Source organism: Glycine max, chromosome 13 (genome assembly GCF_000004515.6).
Source record: "Glycine max cultivar Williams 82 chromosome 13, Glycine_max_v4.0, whole genome shotgun sequence".
In the NCBI taxonomy this organism is placed as follows: domain Eukaryota; kingdom Viridiplantae; phylum Streptophyta; class Magnoliopsida; order Fabales; family Fabaceae; genus Glycine; species Glycine max.
This window is the reverse complement of record NC_038249.2, coordinates 24,065,423-24,081,526: the sequence shown is the minus strand read 5'-3', so window position 1 is coordinate 24,081,526 and position 16,104 is coordinate 24,065,423. Positions and strand designations below refer to the sequence as shown.

At 30.5% G+C, this 16,104-nt stretch overlaps 1 protein-coding gene across 6 annotated transcripts; it reads left to right on the top strand.

Annotated features, from left to right (window-relative positions):
- The first annotated feature begins 7,834 nt into the window (after nucleotides 1–7,834).
- LOC100781372 (interactor of constitutive active ROPs 2, chloroplastic) lies at nucleotides 7,835–12,782 on the top strand. 6 transcript variants are annotated; one of them, XM_006594055.4, is made up of 6 exons: nucleotides 7,835–7,985; nucleotides 8,223–8,407; nucleotides 9,280–9,382; nucleotides 10,045–10,228; nucleotides 10,627–12,314; nucleotides 12,419–12,782. In XM_006594055.4, the coding sequence occupies exons 3-5, from the start codon at nucleotides 9,363–9,365 to the stop codon at nucleotides 12,292–12,294; spliced, it is 1,872 nt and encodes a 623-aa protein (XP_006594118.1). In that variant the 5' UTR covers nucleotides 7,835–7,985; nucleotides 8,223–8,407; nucleotides 9,280–9,362; the 3' UTR covers nucleotides 12,295–12,314; nucleotides 12,419–12,782. The 6 variants fall into 6 exon arrangements, with proteins under 6 accessions (XP_006594118.1, XP_006594115.1, XP_006594119.1 ...); XM_006594052.4 differs by having other exon boundaries at nucleotides 10,624–12,314; XM_041008082.1 differs by having other exon boundaries at nucleotides 7,845–8,138.
- The last annotated feature ends 3,322 nt before the right edge of the window (nucleotides 12,783–16,104 follow it).

The window sequence follows — 16,104 nt, the reverse complement described above, 5'->3', positions numbered from 1 at the left end:
CACAGGTATCATCCTTCAAAGTTAATCCTCTCACATGCAATTGGATATTCTTCTCCTGTCGACCTTAGTTCATATTTTGTGACAGACTAATATCTTCCACTAAATTCAACCTTCGTGTAATATTCTTAATTGATACATGTAAAAACTTTTATAATCTTCATTTGGAAAAGAATTAAATATTTTTTTTTACACATATAATATAGTTATTTTTTTATTTTAAATTTTTTTATATTTAATTTTAGTACGTGCGTTAGTCAAAGTGTTAGTTAGCAAATCCTTATTGACGTTAGGTACTAAAATCAAATGAAAAATATTTTAGATATTAAAATAAAAAAAGTAAAATTTAGGTCGTTAAATCAAAATGAGTTATATTATATATATGATAAGTATATTTAATTTTTTGAGAAAACACAATATATATTCTCAACTAGAAATACAAGTTTAGATCAAATAATTGTTAACCTGTTTGGTTTAGTTTATATAAGATTTTATATAGTAATTAAAAGAGTTTTGTTAATCAATGTCTTAAAAAATATTATCAAAAATATAAATTTACTTACTTTAATAAAAATATTTATCTTTTTAATTTTTTAATTAATATTCTAAAGACATAGTTAATATTTAACTAATTATATGGTCATCCATGTTGAAGAGCGGATACTATTTGCTCGCTCGGGATGGAATCAGATCTCTTGTCCTTGCTGACGGTGTAGGAGTCATGTTTTGTTTTGTTTTGAAAGATAAGGGAGTTTACCGTGTGAGAGTGAAACATCTTTCACACACTATGAAAGGTTTTTTAAGTCATTAGATGTATTAGTTTTTAAATTAATGGTTAAAATTATTTTTCTTTTGATTTTTTTTTTTTTTTATCTTTTGTATTTTCCAATTTAATCCTATCCCTTCTCTTTCATCGGAAACTACAAAAATCTCTGAATCCAAACATGACAGTCCAGTTTCTTCCACACCTAAAAAAAATAAAAAAAAATCAGCTAACAAACAACACCAAACACCACTCAACAACATCAACACAATGGAGGGTCAAATTTTTGTTTCCTCTTTTTTTTTTTCTATGAAACCCCAAACAAATTTTGCAGAGAAAAATAGATGTACATCAATTTCAAAGAGCGGTCAAAGAAGGCAATCCCCTTTTCTCATATTCGAAGAAAAAACGATACAACCCTAAGCCAGAACATCTAAGAAATAAAAAAAATGCAATCCAAATTCAAGAAACAGATCCAAAATATTTTTTTCTTAAAAAAAACAAATGGGAGCCTCTATCCCTTCCTCTTCATGCATTAGAACCGCCGAAGAGAAAAAGTGTAATTAAAAATCAAATATTTTGAGATCAAACTCAAAGTTCTTTCTGCTAAAATGGATGCATTCTGTTTATCACATCCATTTATGTTCAACACCAAGTTCCCCAACCCCTCCTTTCTCTGCACCCTTCGTTCCTTCTCTACGAATCCCCACAGCAGTTGGTTCAAGGTGAAAGTTGTCGGCGACAGCCAGAATAACAACAAGATCTTCGATACGGCGACATTCGAGTAAGAGCAATTGACCCTCGACGCGGAGGCCCGGTGAGCCATGATGGAGGTTGCCGACCCCAAGGCCTAGAACAAAGAAGAGGAAAGTAGAAGAAATGGGTAATTAAGGAAAAATAAGCATAAAAAAGAGAAAAAAGAAAAAAAATATTAAAAAATTGAGTCATCCGATGAAAATTAAAAAAAATCAAACGGTAAATATTTATTTTCATACTGTGCAAAAGTTTTTTACTTACGTATGCTGGACTCTGCCTTGAAAGAGGGGCTGTTATTTCTATTTGTTTTCTTCATTTTCTCATGTATCAGAGAAAATTAATGTAAACTACTATAATTTGTAAGGCACGGGAAGAGGGAGAGAAAAAAAAATGGTATTACGGGAATATGTAATAATCTTCCATGAAGTAGCTAGACGGTACCGTTTTACAACTTCAATGGATCCCAGGTAAAATGAAATGGAATATATCGTGGGCTTTTGGGTTGTTCCGGAGATGTTATGGGCTTATTGTTCATTTTTGTTATGATTTGATAGAATTATTATATGTTTAGCAGATCTTTCATATTTAATTTCCTAACAACAATATCACTTGCATTCAAAAAAAAAAAACATCACTTACATTAGTTATATATTACATGTGTGAAATATTCCGGTGTAAAATATTTGTGATCTATGCTATTTTATATTGTGCTTTTATAATGAAATGACTAAAAAACATATCTACTTATTTTTATGTTAACAAAAATTTAAAAATTAAAATATGTGAAATAATTATTTCTTTTTCAATAGATTATTTTCTTTCTATATCCAGAGATTAGTGCAAAAGCACCAAACACTGATCTGATGCTCGAGCCTCGAGCATTCTTGTGGAGCATCTAAACTAGTAATTAACAGAGAGCATTGGCATGCATTAATTCCCTATCTTATTTGTGTGATAGTACTTAGTAGTCACTTTAGAACAGGTTGTCCATTGTTTGCACTAATAGCTTTACACTTCAATGCAAATCATAAAAAATCAAAGTCCCGCAATATTTTCTTGTTGCTTCCATTATAAACAAAGCAAAGGTTTTATGTTATAGACACTACTAAAAAGACTGCATTCTAAGATGCCAAAAAGACGTCACTTCCAAATAGCCATCTTAAAATATATGATGATGACAATTTTGTAAATAAGAGGAGTTCAACCATGGTTATTTGTAAAACCATTATGGTTTACTTATTGTTTTTACAAATTAATGGTATGCACATTCAAATCCTCACTCACTCACCATCGTGTCCTCCCTCCCTAACTTAGCTTGTGCACTCCCTCTCTTACTCAGCTCATGCCCTTACTTCATCCCTCACTCATTGGCCATTGAAGGTGTCTCTCACGTGTCGTGCCGCCATTGTGTGTTGCCATCTTCATAGAGGTAAAAACCCTACTCTATTTTGTTATTGTTATCTTCAACATCAATTTGAATTTTGGGCAAGGAAACTTCGTCTTAGTTGGAGGGGAAGGGAAACTTTAGCATACATAGAACACCTGAGACTATATGTCTTCATTGTCATTGTTTTGGTTAGTCAGAAAATGGAGGAGGAGAAAGTTTGGATGAACCTTTGTGTCAAAATATTTGTGTTTACTTGAACATGTGTTAAAATTTCGTACTTTTCTGACTTGCTGAGAAATGGCTGTTGTGAACTGTTTTTGTTGAAATTAATTTTAGAAATGGATTCCTTGACCCCAAAAACCTAGGGTTAGACATAAAATTCAATAAATTTGGAGTTGTCTAGCAGTAGATATCACAAAATCAAGTTTTGGCTTTTAAAAGTTATGCAGTTTCTCTTTTGCACAAAAAAATAATTTAGTCTGAGAATTGGTTGATTTTGACTATAAGAATGGATTTATAGGACCTTAAAACCTAAGGTTAGATTTAATCAATGGATTCGGATGAATGTAGCCTTAGGAATTGAGAAAACAAGTTTGAAAGTGTTTTCAGTAAAAACAGAGGTTATTTCTCGAAACTGCACTTATTGATCTAGAATTCGCAAAATTGGACCTTGGAAATGAAATCCTTCTATGTGAAAACCTAGGTTAGACTCAAGAATCAATGGATTTGAATGAGTATAACACTAGAAATTCATAAAACAAGTTTTGTAGTGGTTGGGTAAAAATAACTCTTTCTATTTTGTCATGTCTGCACCAATACATTTTGCATTTTGAATATCTTTAAAAGTGCATTTGGATAAAAAAAGTTAACCAAAGAAAGTAATTTATTAAATAATTTAAATTTCTTTAATCTAAAATTTATTTTTGGATTTCTTTTATGAAGAATTTAAATTTTTTGAACTTTAAAACAAAATTTTAAACAATTAAAAATGTGAAATTTATTTTTCTTCTAAAATGTGAGAAATTGAAATTCTCTTCTTCATGAGAACCTTCCAAAACATTCGCTTTATAACCTTCATCTTCTCTCTCACCTGGTTCTTAAAATCTCGTTCTCGAACTTACGATTCCTCCTTCACTCTAATGATTTTCTTCTCTTTGCATTCATTTTCTTTCACCTTCACAATTTTAATTTTTTTTATCCAAACACAAAAATTTAAAAATAATAGAATTTCAATTGAATATTTGAAATTCTTAAAATTTAAAATTTTTCAAAATTTTAAATTCCCTCATCCAAACACATTATAGTAAATTTGTGACCTTAAACATTATCTCTTTGTTCAAAGTCAGTTGTTTATACTTGTCATCGAGCAACCTTCAACCGGTAAAAAAACGCAAAAGAGATTTGGAAGATCAGCCGAATGCATCCTTTGATAGGGTGAGATGATGTTTCAATTGAATTTATTCAATGTGTTCATGGATTTTCCCTTATTTTTTTATTTTTTTTAAAGGTAACATCTTTTGCATGTTTGTTAGGAGTTTGAATTCGAGGAGGAAAATTTGGTTCATGTAAGTGTAATTTAGCATGACTTGTTTCTTTGTGTATTATTCATTCAACTCAACTCAATCTAGTCGCAAAGGTTATAAATACTTGTTACCTTATATAACACTTTCTTCATAGCATCAGGTGTTTGGTTTGGTTGTGCATGCTATTTGTTTCGTAAACCTTATCATTCTCCCAAGCTGCATTTAGATCCTGAGAATGTGTTTCGCCTAGTCACAAAGGTTATAAATGTTTGTCACCTTCAGGGAATTCATACATACAAACTTGTCATTTTTGTCCTCAATACATTATGACTTTTGGCATGTGGAAATGACTTGTCTTCTTTATCTTAATTATGTAAATCAATTATCAAATAAACACACTCACGAATTGGTGATAAAAATATAGCAACTTTTAATCAGTTTTTGTTCTTACTAGTTATATTCATGTTGCATATTCACTTTAGTATATATATTATCTTTTATATAAAAGAATTATGTTAATTTTATTCGATATATGAATTGAAAACAACATTAAATTTGATGTGATATTTCATTTACATGATATATACTCATGTCTCGTGTACATCACAGTTTCATTTAAATGCATGGAGCTAAGCTTTGATTGTTAAATTTGGGGAAATGCCACCACACAAAATAAGTAAAAAGACATATCACTTTTATACTAAATTGGTAGTCCCTATATAAGACGGTGAATTTCTTTATGATTAAAATTTATATATTTCAATCATTTTCTACCAAAGATGAAATTAATAAAAGATTTTAGATATAGATATAAATTCAATAACGTGCGTATTTAAAACAAAACTTTATATTTTTTAAATCTTAAAATTGATAATATGATATTGAAAATTAGTTACAAATTTGTAAGGTTCTAACATATTTTATTAGGCTTTATATTTTTTTAATCATGATTAGTATGCATTTAAAGAACATATTGTCATATTATAAATCAATAAATTTTTCAGGGTGCGCTCGGGTAGATAAATATAATTTGTTGTGTCTTTTTATCTCACGAAAAATTATTATCTTATTATTTTATCGAATTTTTCAATTTTTTACATTGGCCCAAGTCGGGACCGGATAAATTTATTATTTTAGAGAGTTTATTAATTTACCGAATATTAATTTAAAGAGTTTCTACTGTATTCTTCTTTTATTTTGTTTTTTTATGCAAGATTTATAGTTTTATGAAAATTTTTGTAAATCAATTCACATAAAAATGTTTTAATTTAACTTGTAATCTCAAGTTTGATATATATAGTTATGTTAAATATCTAAATGAAGAATTTTGTATCTTATAATAATCTTACTTAATTCAAATTGATTTGTGTTCCATGATGGATTCATATAAGATGGTGCATTATATTGAAACTCATTATAAATTATCATTTCATATCTCAAATCAACCATATCAAAATGGATTGCAAAACTCATGCCCATCACATGTGTTCTTTGAATTTTATAGAATTTCTTCAAAAACAATATTAGTTGTTAGGTCAAAAGTAATTTTAGTTGGGATTGGTGAAAAATAATCATGGTTAAGATCGATTATAATAATCCTAATCAAGGTGGACCAAAAATAATCTTTTCGAAATTAGTAAAAAAATAATTCTGATAAAGGTCGGTTCAAAATAACCTTAGTCAAAATTGACCAAAAACAACTATGATTGAGGAATAAACCAAAAATAATCTTAATCGAGATAATTTTTCTAGGTCAACCAAAAAAGAGATTTTATTTAACTGTGGCATCAACAATACCAAATCGTATTACAGAAACATCTGGGATTGAACAAGTTCTTAATCCGGCATGTTGCATTCCTGCTCATAAGAACAATTCCATTGCATATTACAGAGTAGTTGAAGTATGTAAATGCCATGAAACCCCATCTCAGTGTAACTGAATGACCTTATTAGTGACTATATGAGGTATCCTGCTACCCGTAGTTAAATCCGAGTGCAACCCCTATGCTGAATCAAAGTACCAATTATTGAAGGCAGCAAGTTGGATATACTTATCAATCATAAAATGAAAATGAGAAATTCTTCACTTTTGCACCCAGTCATGACCATGCCTTGAACCATATCTGTTCTATGGTTGTATCAAAATCAAGCTGCTACCCTTCAAATATGATTTTGTTCCTGGTCGAGATTGATTCAAAATAACCCTATATGACTCAAAATGGTGGTTATCTCGTATATATGCTTGTTATTGGTGTAAATAATGTGTAACCAATATCACAGTGCCTGAACAGTTAACAGATGTAAATGGTACTTTTGGTACCTATATCATATATTTATATAATCTTTATTTGTTGATTAAAATAAAAAGTCGGTCAAAAATTAGCTCAAACGTGCCTATGCACACCTTGGTTTGAGAATCGAACAGTCCCCTCATTATATTTTCTCGCATATTCTCATTTAAAAAAAAAAAAGAAAGCATATTTTAATTGATTACAAAACCTAATGTTATTTATTTCAGCGTGATTCTCGCATATTCATTTTAATAAAAATAATACAATATTTAACATGATAGACTACTTAATTTTTTAAACAGAGGATAGACTACTTATTAACTCATAAGATTCATCTTAAGTAAGGATACACTTTTTCATGCTGAAGCTCACTTTAAAATCCACTTTATGATATGAAGCAATAAACTATTTGGCGTATCGAAGCGAATATATATTATCCAAATTTAGCGCTGAAGTGTCAGAGTCAGCCATTTACCCCTGACCCTGAGCACAGAATAAGAAAGAAGACAATTATCTTATTTAATATTTATGGTGATGCTTAACAAGAAAACAATCATCTCATCCAGACGGAAACTTTGGAATTTCGTACATTGCATACAACACAAACCCACTTCGACACTTACACTTGCCAAGTTGTCACCAACTCTCCAATCGCATAATTCAATTATTGGAGAATTGATTTGGGTAAAAGTAAAAATTATTTTATCATAATTTCTATGCATCGTAATAATTGATTCTATTATGATTTTAAAAATAATTTAAATTTGATTAAAATTAAGGCTAATCCACCTCATTATAATCTATCATAATTCTACAAGTTATCCTAACTTAAAAGAATAATACCAATTTTAAAGTAATATAATTTATATTTAAATATTTTGATTATAAAATTAAGTTAAGGATATAATTTAAAATTTAAATCCAATAAAATGTATTTAAAATTACTTCAATCCAGTATCATTTAAGTTTGGATTAACAATTAATTTTTCAACATGAAATTAAACAATGACGGGATCCACCAAAACTACGAGCGTGAGCAACGCGTGCAAGTTTAGGAGCGTAGTATAACATCATTGGCGCCTCGGTTTCAAACGTATTTTGCTGTTCCCCGCTACTACTCCCACCCCCCAACACCAAAAAATAAAAATAAAGTAACAAACTCAAAGAAGAAGAAGAAGAAGAAGCAAAAGAGGAGAGAGAAAGAAAGCTTATTCAACTGATCCTACTCAAGTAGTTCACTTCAGAGTTTCACACATTACCACCACTCGGTAACTGCACTTTCATTTCCTACATACCTGTGTTGAGTGTGTTTTTCAGCTTTTCTCTTTCATTACAAATTTGGACTTTTTTTTTCCCCTTCCTCTGGGGTGTAGTTTATGATAGCATTAACAGTGTTTTGACTCGAGTTCCTGTGGGAGGGTGTAAGTACATTTTGGCTTGGTTTATTGAGTTTTTTTGTTTTCTTTCTCCTCTCGTGATGTTTCTTCCCATTTTTTCTCTAAAAGGACGAGCCATCGTTTTCTGCTTAGTGCTACTGTGTGTTTTGAAGAAGGAAAATATGGGGACTCATGCACGTGCTTCTGATGTAAAACCATGATACTGCTCTCTGGTTTTTCGGTATTTGTTCAAGTCAAGAGTTGTGTGTGTGCTTATATTGTCACCTTGGTTGTTCTGTGTTCAACAGCACTTGGTAAGTTGTTAGCACTTCTCTTTGCAATAACACATTTTGATTTTAAAAAGTTCTTTTTTTTCACTCTTTTAATCCTTTCTCTTCTTTCGGATCAGTGATTTGGTCTCAGGCTGCATGTAAATCTGGGTTTTGTGATTTTGTCTCTCGTTTGTGTTGGGAATTCATAAAGTTTGTATCTTTCCTCCGTTTTTCATTCTGTGGTTTATCTTACCACACTGATTGAAAAATGGGGTCATGAAATCTGCTCCCATTTTCATTAGTTGGCGAGGAATCTCTAAACTTAAACACGGCTTCTGAGTTTATGTTACAGAAAATGAACTTTTTTTTGTGTGTGTCTTGAAGAGCAGTGAAATTATGGTTGTCTGGATAGCCCACTTAAATCATTTCTAGTTATTATTGTTTTCTTGACGACATGATGATGGATTTGGAAAAATTGCTTACATTTTAGTTTTAGTGGGCATTTTATTTTATTTGTAGGATGCTTAAAGGGGTTAACATAATAGTTTGTTGCTGGTCAATGGGGGCTCAAGTGTAACGTGGCACTGTGGAGTAAAAGGGAGGAAAGGTCTAAAACTAATTTGAAAAAAGTTGGAACATGGGTTTCCGTTAATTATATTCTACTAATTATTTTGGTGCAAGGTTTTATTTGTTTAAATTTGTTTATTTATTTTGTTGTTTTGAATTTGGTAGGTGGTAATGGAGTTAGTTTACTTGGAGTTTCTTTGAAGGGATTATGTGCGGTTTGTTTGTTAGGTTTTTTTGTTGAATGCTGATCCCTGGTGGTCATCTAATGTAAAGTGCAAAGTGCAAACTATTGCCTCTTCTCTCTGAGTTATAAATCAAATTCCTTGTTGTCTTTATTTCTTTCTCAGATTACTATTGCAGAAAGTGTGGGTCAGGGGCTTTGAAGGAGAGGTTCTTTAACTTACCTTCCTATCACCCCAGATATTAAAGTATGCAGACACCAAAAGCAAGGTAAGATTGTCCCATTTGACACTTTTTGCAGCATTCCATTTTTGTGATGCATGTTTCCGAATTCTGAGGTCTTAATGAGGGGATGGAGTGCTTTTATTTTGTTCACAGGGTTGGTCGTATGATTTAAGGCCAGGAAATCTGAAGATTTAATAATTTGGGCCCATTTATTCTAACAAATTAAATACAATTATTTCTGGGATCTAACAAGTAATGAGGGATGAATAGTTGAATACTACCCGTTATCTATTAAATTTGAATGTGCCACTACCATTTAGAGTTTGTTGCTTTCTGAAGAAATGTTAAGAACTAACTAGGGGCATTTCTGTATTTAATTGGAGTTGTTTGGGGAAACTCCAAATGAATCCATATTGAGGTAAGTCTGTCCTATCATAACTATTTATAATAGGGATAAGTTACTAGTAGACAATTTTATATAATTTTTTGTGTCCTCTATGTAACAAACATATTTTGGAAAAGATTGCCCTGCTAAACATAACACTTCTTGTTTAGATTTCATTTTGATCCCAAAGATTTAAAAAGGGACTATTTAAAATGAACTTCTCCTCACTTGATCACCTTACTGTGCTATGCCAAGATGCCTTTTCATCTGCATTCTACATTTATTCATGCATGCTTATTGGCCTATGATTGTCTGTGAGCAGAACTGGTACTTCAGAAGTGCCCCAAAGGAAGTCTCCTGCTTCTCCTCAGAATGCTCGCAAATTGAAGACACCAGGCTCTGATACCGACTCAGTCTCATCATCTCCAAAGCCAGGAAGTAAGACACCCAAAAATAAAAGTCCAAAGGTCACAGAACGCAAGTCACCAAGAAGTCCAATATCTGAGGTATTATAATTTATAAGTTAGTGCACTGCCAGAAGCCTAACTGAATAATCCCTTCCTCCCCCTCAAATCGAGAACTTGTTATGTGGTCCTGGATCACCATAGTCCCAACTAATCTTCACATGACATGTAGTCAGATTCTATTAATTCTTTTTTGTAAATTGAAAAAAATTGGTTACATGTCACATAGAGATTGATTGGAAGTATGGAAACATGATAGTTCCAAACTATTTAATAATTTCTCCCCTATAGTCACCATTCTAGCTATTTTGTAGAAGTCCTTCATTAATCTCGTCTACGGCTATATAAAATCCAAAAGATTGAGATTATTGATAGTGCCTTAAATTTTGCTATTTGCTCTATCTCCTTGCCCTTTAATCTTTATCATCTCGCTCTAGAAGAAGCAACCAAGTAGGGTCCAAGAGTCGGAGTCTCAACTTGCTCAACTTGAAGAAGATCTAAAGAGAACTAAGGACAAACTCAACTCATCTGAGTCATGGAAGAGGAAAGCTCAGCAGGAGGCTGAAGAAGCAAAGAAGCAGCTTCTAGCCATGTCAAAAGAGCTGGAGGAATCCCAGCAACAGCTTCTGGAACTATCTGCTTCTGAAGAGGAACGGCTTCAAGAACTCCATAAGATTTCTCAGGACCGAGATCAAGCATGGAAGTCTGAACTTGAGGCTGTCCAGAAGCAGCACTCAATGGATTCAACTGCTCTAATGTCTGCCATGAATGAAATCCAGAAATTGAAAATGCAACTTGAAAGAGTGTATGAATCTGAAGCTGTTCACATTAGCAATGCTGAATCAGATAATGCCGAGATTGAGGATTTGAGGATGGAGCTTGATGAAGCACTCACTTTAGTGGAAAAGCTGAAAAATGAGCTAAGTGATTGCAAAGAATCTGAATCCCGGGATTTGGAAGTAGTTGGCAAAACTCAAATGCAATTGGAAGCAGCAAACAAGACTGTTGAAACACTCCAGTTAGAAGGTGAGAAAGCATCCGAAGCTTACAAATCCTTAGCTTTAGAGTTAGATCAAGCAAGAGCTCAAGTGAAATCATTGGAAGAACTTGTCAGCAAACTTCAGGCTGATTTGGTTGGTGGTGCTAACAAAAATATGTTAGGTCTAGTCATTGAAGCAGAACCTGAACTTGCACCGAAAAACGTGGAAAATGAGGAGATAAACCAGCTCAAAGCTGAGCTTGTTTCTGCGAAATCTGAAGCAACGCAGTTAAAATCTGCACTGGATGTTTCTGAGGTACGATACCAAGAAGAGTATATTCGGAGCACATTGCAGATCAGAAGTGCTTTTGAACAACTGGAGCATGCAAAATCAGAATCTTCTCGAAGACAAGGTGAAAATGAGGAATTGAAGAGAGCTAGAGCTGATATTGAAGAGTTGAGGGAGAGGCTGATGGACAAAGAATCTCAGTTGCAGGGATTATCAGAGGAGAATGAGATCCTCATGTCAAGGATGAAGCAAAACCAGCCTAGTGAAAAAGAATCTGAACCTGTGGTGGAGCTCAAAAAGTTAGATGCTGATATGGCCAAGTTGAAGGAAAGATTATTGGACAGAGAGACAGAACTGCAAAATGTGACTGAGGAAAACAATGCACTGAAGAAGGAAATAAAGAGGGAGGAGTTAGAGAAGAATAAAATCCCTGATGAGGCTGTTGCTTCTGCTGAAGCAGCAAGGGCCACAGAGCGCGAGGCTTTGGTGAAACTTGGCTACATAACAGAAGAAGCTGATAAAAGTAATCGAAGAGTAGCACAGATAACTGAGCAGTTAGACGCTGCGCAGGCTGCCAATTCCGAGTTAGAAGCTGAATTAAGGAGGTTGAAAGTGCAGTCAGACCAGTGGAGAAAAGCGGCCGAAGCAGCTGCTGCTATGATTTCTGCTGGGAACAATGGAAAGTTTGTGGAAAGAACAGGTTCACTTGACAGTAGCTACAACTCTATTACTGCCAAGATGAGTTCACCTTATTCAGAAAACACAGATGATGACTCTCCCAAGAAGAAAAATACAAACATGTTGAAGAAGATTGGAGTGTTGTGGAAGAAGAATCATTAATATGTATAGATGTTTTGCAGGTAGTGAAACAAATTATCTTACACTCATTCCATACTGGTTTGCTTGTTGAGCCAATGGTTTAACTTACATTGTTTCATTGTCTTTGTTTATTGTTATTTGTTAGGTACCCTTTGGTTTGGTCATCATTCAAGCAATCCTTGGGGGACAATTTGCCTTAAGAAGATCGTGTAACAAATATTTTGAAGTTAAGAAGGTCGTGTAATATTTTGAAGTTGCTATTAAATTGCTGAGGTTTAGTGGTTCCTTCCAGTTACTTGCTGCTTGCTACGGTTTTGTAATTGTGCAGTGAGTGTTTTTACACCACGCCTTGCATGTATTTGTTCTTTCTACCAATTTTCATATTATGTAAGTAGTAAGAAACCCAACTCGTGGGGAAAATTAGTTTCAATCCTGTGCCATGTCAATTTTGTTGGTGGGCAACTTGCTACAAAGTATTTATCCATTTATGCCCTTTTCCCGTTGGAATATATTGAGTGTGTTTGGAATAGCTGCAAATATTAGATTATTTCAAAAAATCGATTATAATCAGAATTTGTTTTTGTTTTGGTAAGTTTGTTGAAAAGTTATTTGAAGATAATTAATTTCGTTTGGATAAAAAAAATATCAGCTTTTACATAGTAGAAGAGAATAAAAACAGCAGAAAGGGAAAATAAGTTGTTGGAAAATAATCATAAGCACAATAGTATGGGGCCTGTGGGCTTTGTAGAACTAAGTTGCAAGGGGTTGGGAAGGTAAGGCAATTTGCCTCGCCAAACCTGCCCCATTGTTGGTGGTAATGAAAAATATCAACTTCTAGAGAGTTTGATATGTATTTTTAGTAGTTTATAAATTAGTTTGATCAAATTTATATAATAAAAACTTATTTTAGTAGTTTAATATTTTTTAAAAGTTATTTTAACTAGTTTTTAGTTTATAAACGATCAAATCTATATAGTACGAACTTATGTTTGTAATTTTTAATAGAAGTCATTTTAACTAAGCTTTTAGTTTATAAACTATTAACTTTTTTTCATTCTCACTAATTTACATAAAATTTTAAATTTCCGATCATGCAGATGAAAAGGCAAAGGAAAAAATGAAAAAGAGGAGGGAAAAAAGCGAAAACAAAAGAAAAAATATACTATACAAATAAGAGAAGCGTGTGATGGCATTGTATTTGCTCAAGCAATAAGAGATGTTTTATTATCTAGCATGATGTCCATAATTTATAACTTACAAGGCTAAGCTTTTCTTTTCTTTTTTTCACGGTAGGCATCATAATTATTATCTTTAACTAAGACAAAGTTGAAGGTGGACAATCATATTCGCAATGGCATCCATCTGGGAAGCATAGTCCAGCAGCAGTTGTATAGAATCCAGTATAGTTCACGCATGCATTTGTACAACTCACTATATCACATTTATCTGAATTATGCAATAGTAAACTGCAAGTGTGATTCGCAACCGTTTGTGTCACCATCAAAACTGCAAAAATGAAATAAGGTCAAGGAAATCAAATCAATGTGAAATGTAAGTCTAAGTATGAATTAAGGGAAAAAGAAGAATACTTGAAAAAATTGAAAAGAATAAGCGCCAATAGGAAACAGGGCCTCAAGGAAACCTTCATATCTACTTCAGTTTGCCACAAGTCTCCAAGTTATTTAGTAGTATGTTGTTGGCTAATACAAGATGCAAGGGGAATTTATAGAATCATGTACATCATAATTACTACAAATATACTTTTAATATTATTCGACTGTCAGTTTTACTATGGTATTTATTAAATTCAAATGAAATGTAATTATTATTTTTGTTATTTACTTTGACTATATATGTTATACATTTAATGAATATAACACTTAATACTGTTAGAAAGTCATTTTTTCTTATATTATATTAATTATAATATTTATTAAATATAATCTACAATTGGGACTTTTACCAAAAGGTGCAATTTTTTTTGTTTTTCTATTTGGGACCGATTTTAAATTATAACATTTGTTACAACTTATTATCTTTTTAACTGAATTTTATGATTTCTAATTTTATTTATTTACGACTTCAAAAGTTATGTGTTTTTTTTTTACTTACAAGTTTATCTTTTTTTTTTTTTTTACGACTTTGAAGTCATACTTTTTATTTTTTTATCGTTTAAAGTTTTTTATTTTAGGATTTTTTTATTTACTTGTATTTTGTTTTGTTTTCAATTTTTTTTTTAAATTACAAATAATTTACTATCTTTTATATATATATATATATATATATAAATAAAAGATATTAAATAAAACTAATAACAAGTAAAATTTAAAATATTTATTTAATAATTAAATAAAAAAATATTTATTTTTTTAAATGAAAATAAAACAAAAGAAAATACAAGCAAATAAAAATCGAAAAACAAAAAAATTTAAACGTTAAAAAAAATAACAATTTTAAAGTTATAAAAAAAAAAGCTAAACTTACAACATTAAAATCGTAAATAAAAAAAAAATATTACGATTTCTAACACAAAAGTCATAACACCTTTTTATCACGTACTCTATTTTTTATACTAATTTAAAATTGATTCCCAAATAAAAAAAAATAAATTACTGTGAATCCTTCTACAATTAACTTAAAAGTACTTTCAAATAATATATTTATTAAATATAATAAATATCATGTATGTTTGTTAAACATATGACTTTTCATATATAATAAGTATATAAAAGTCTATTAGGAAAGAAAAAAGTAATTATTGAAATAATTAAAACCCATCTATATATAGAAATATTAAAATATCTATTAAAATTTTATTATTTGTATTATTGTTTAAAAAATAGTTTGTAAAACATAAAATTCACATATTAGTATAACACTAGTAAATTGCTAAATATATGTACCTTACTTTGTTTCTTAATTTTTACACTTAATAATTTGAAACATATCATATTTAATTAATCTAGTATTTAATGTTATTGGACGCTGCTGAGTCAAAACTTACCTGTATTATATTAAATATAATATTTAATACGTATAATATATTATTAAATTTAAGAAATGTAATACATGTTTTAATACATGAGATATATAATAATGTAATATATAAATATCTAATAATTTTTTCTCTTAATAGTTATCATTAGTAATCTGATATAATATTTTAAAATTTAAAAGATCAATAAGTATTAGTATAATTTGAATAAATTGATTAACATTTATAGTAATTTATCTCTTAATATTTATATTCAATAATTTGGCTACATATTGTATTTAATAAAAATAGGACTTAATGTTATCACGCTGTCAATTTTACTTATAATATAATAATTATAAAACTTATTTGTTTATTATATTTAATAAATGTTATATATGCTTTTTAAATGTGAGAATTTTATGTGAATTTATTTATATTAAAAAATTATTATTAAATAAAATATAAACACGACAAAATTTTATATCTATATATATTATATACAAATATTGAATTATATATTAAAAAATAATTATTTTATTAAAATAATTAATTTATATGAAATATAAATATTTTAATTTTTTGGCGCACTTTTTTTTCTTTAAATAAATAGCGTGTGTGATTTTACTTTATGTCTATTATACCTAATATATATTTGTCCAGAGTTACATAAGGGTTATCATTTCTATTAGAATTGTTTCATGACGATTACAGTCAGATATTTAACAAGACTTACTTGAAAAATTATGTTTCTTATGTTTATTTTCAATTCTATAAACGAGAAATAAAATATATTTATATTTTATCCTTTTATACTTTAAAAAATATTTTTTTAAAGGAGGAATTCTTGGAGCGCC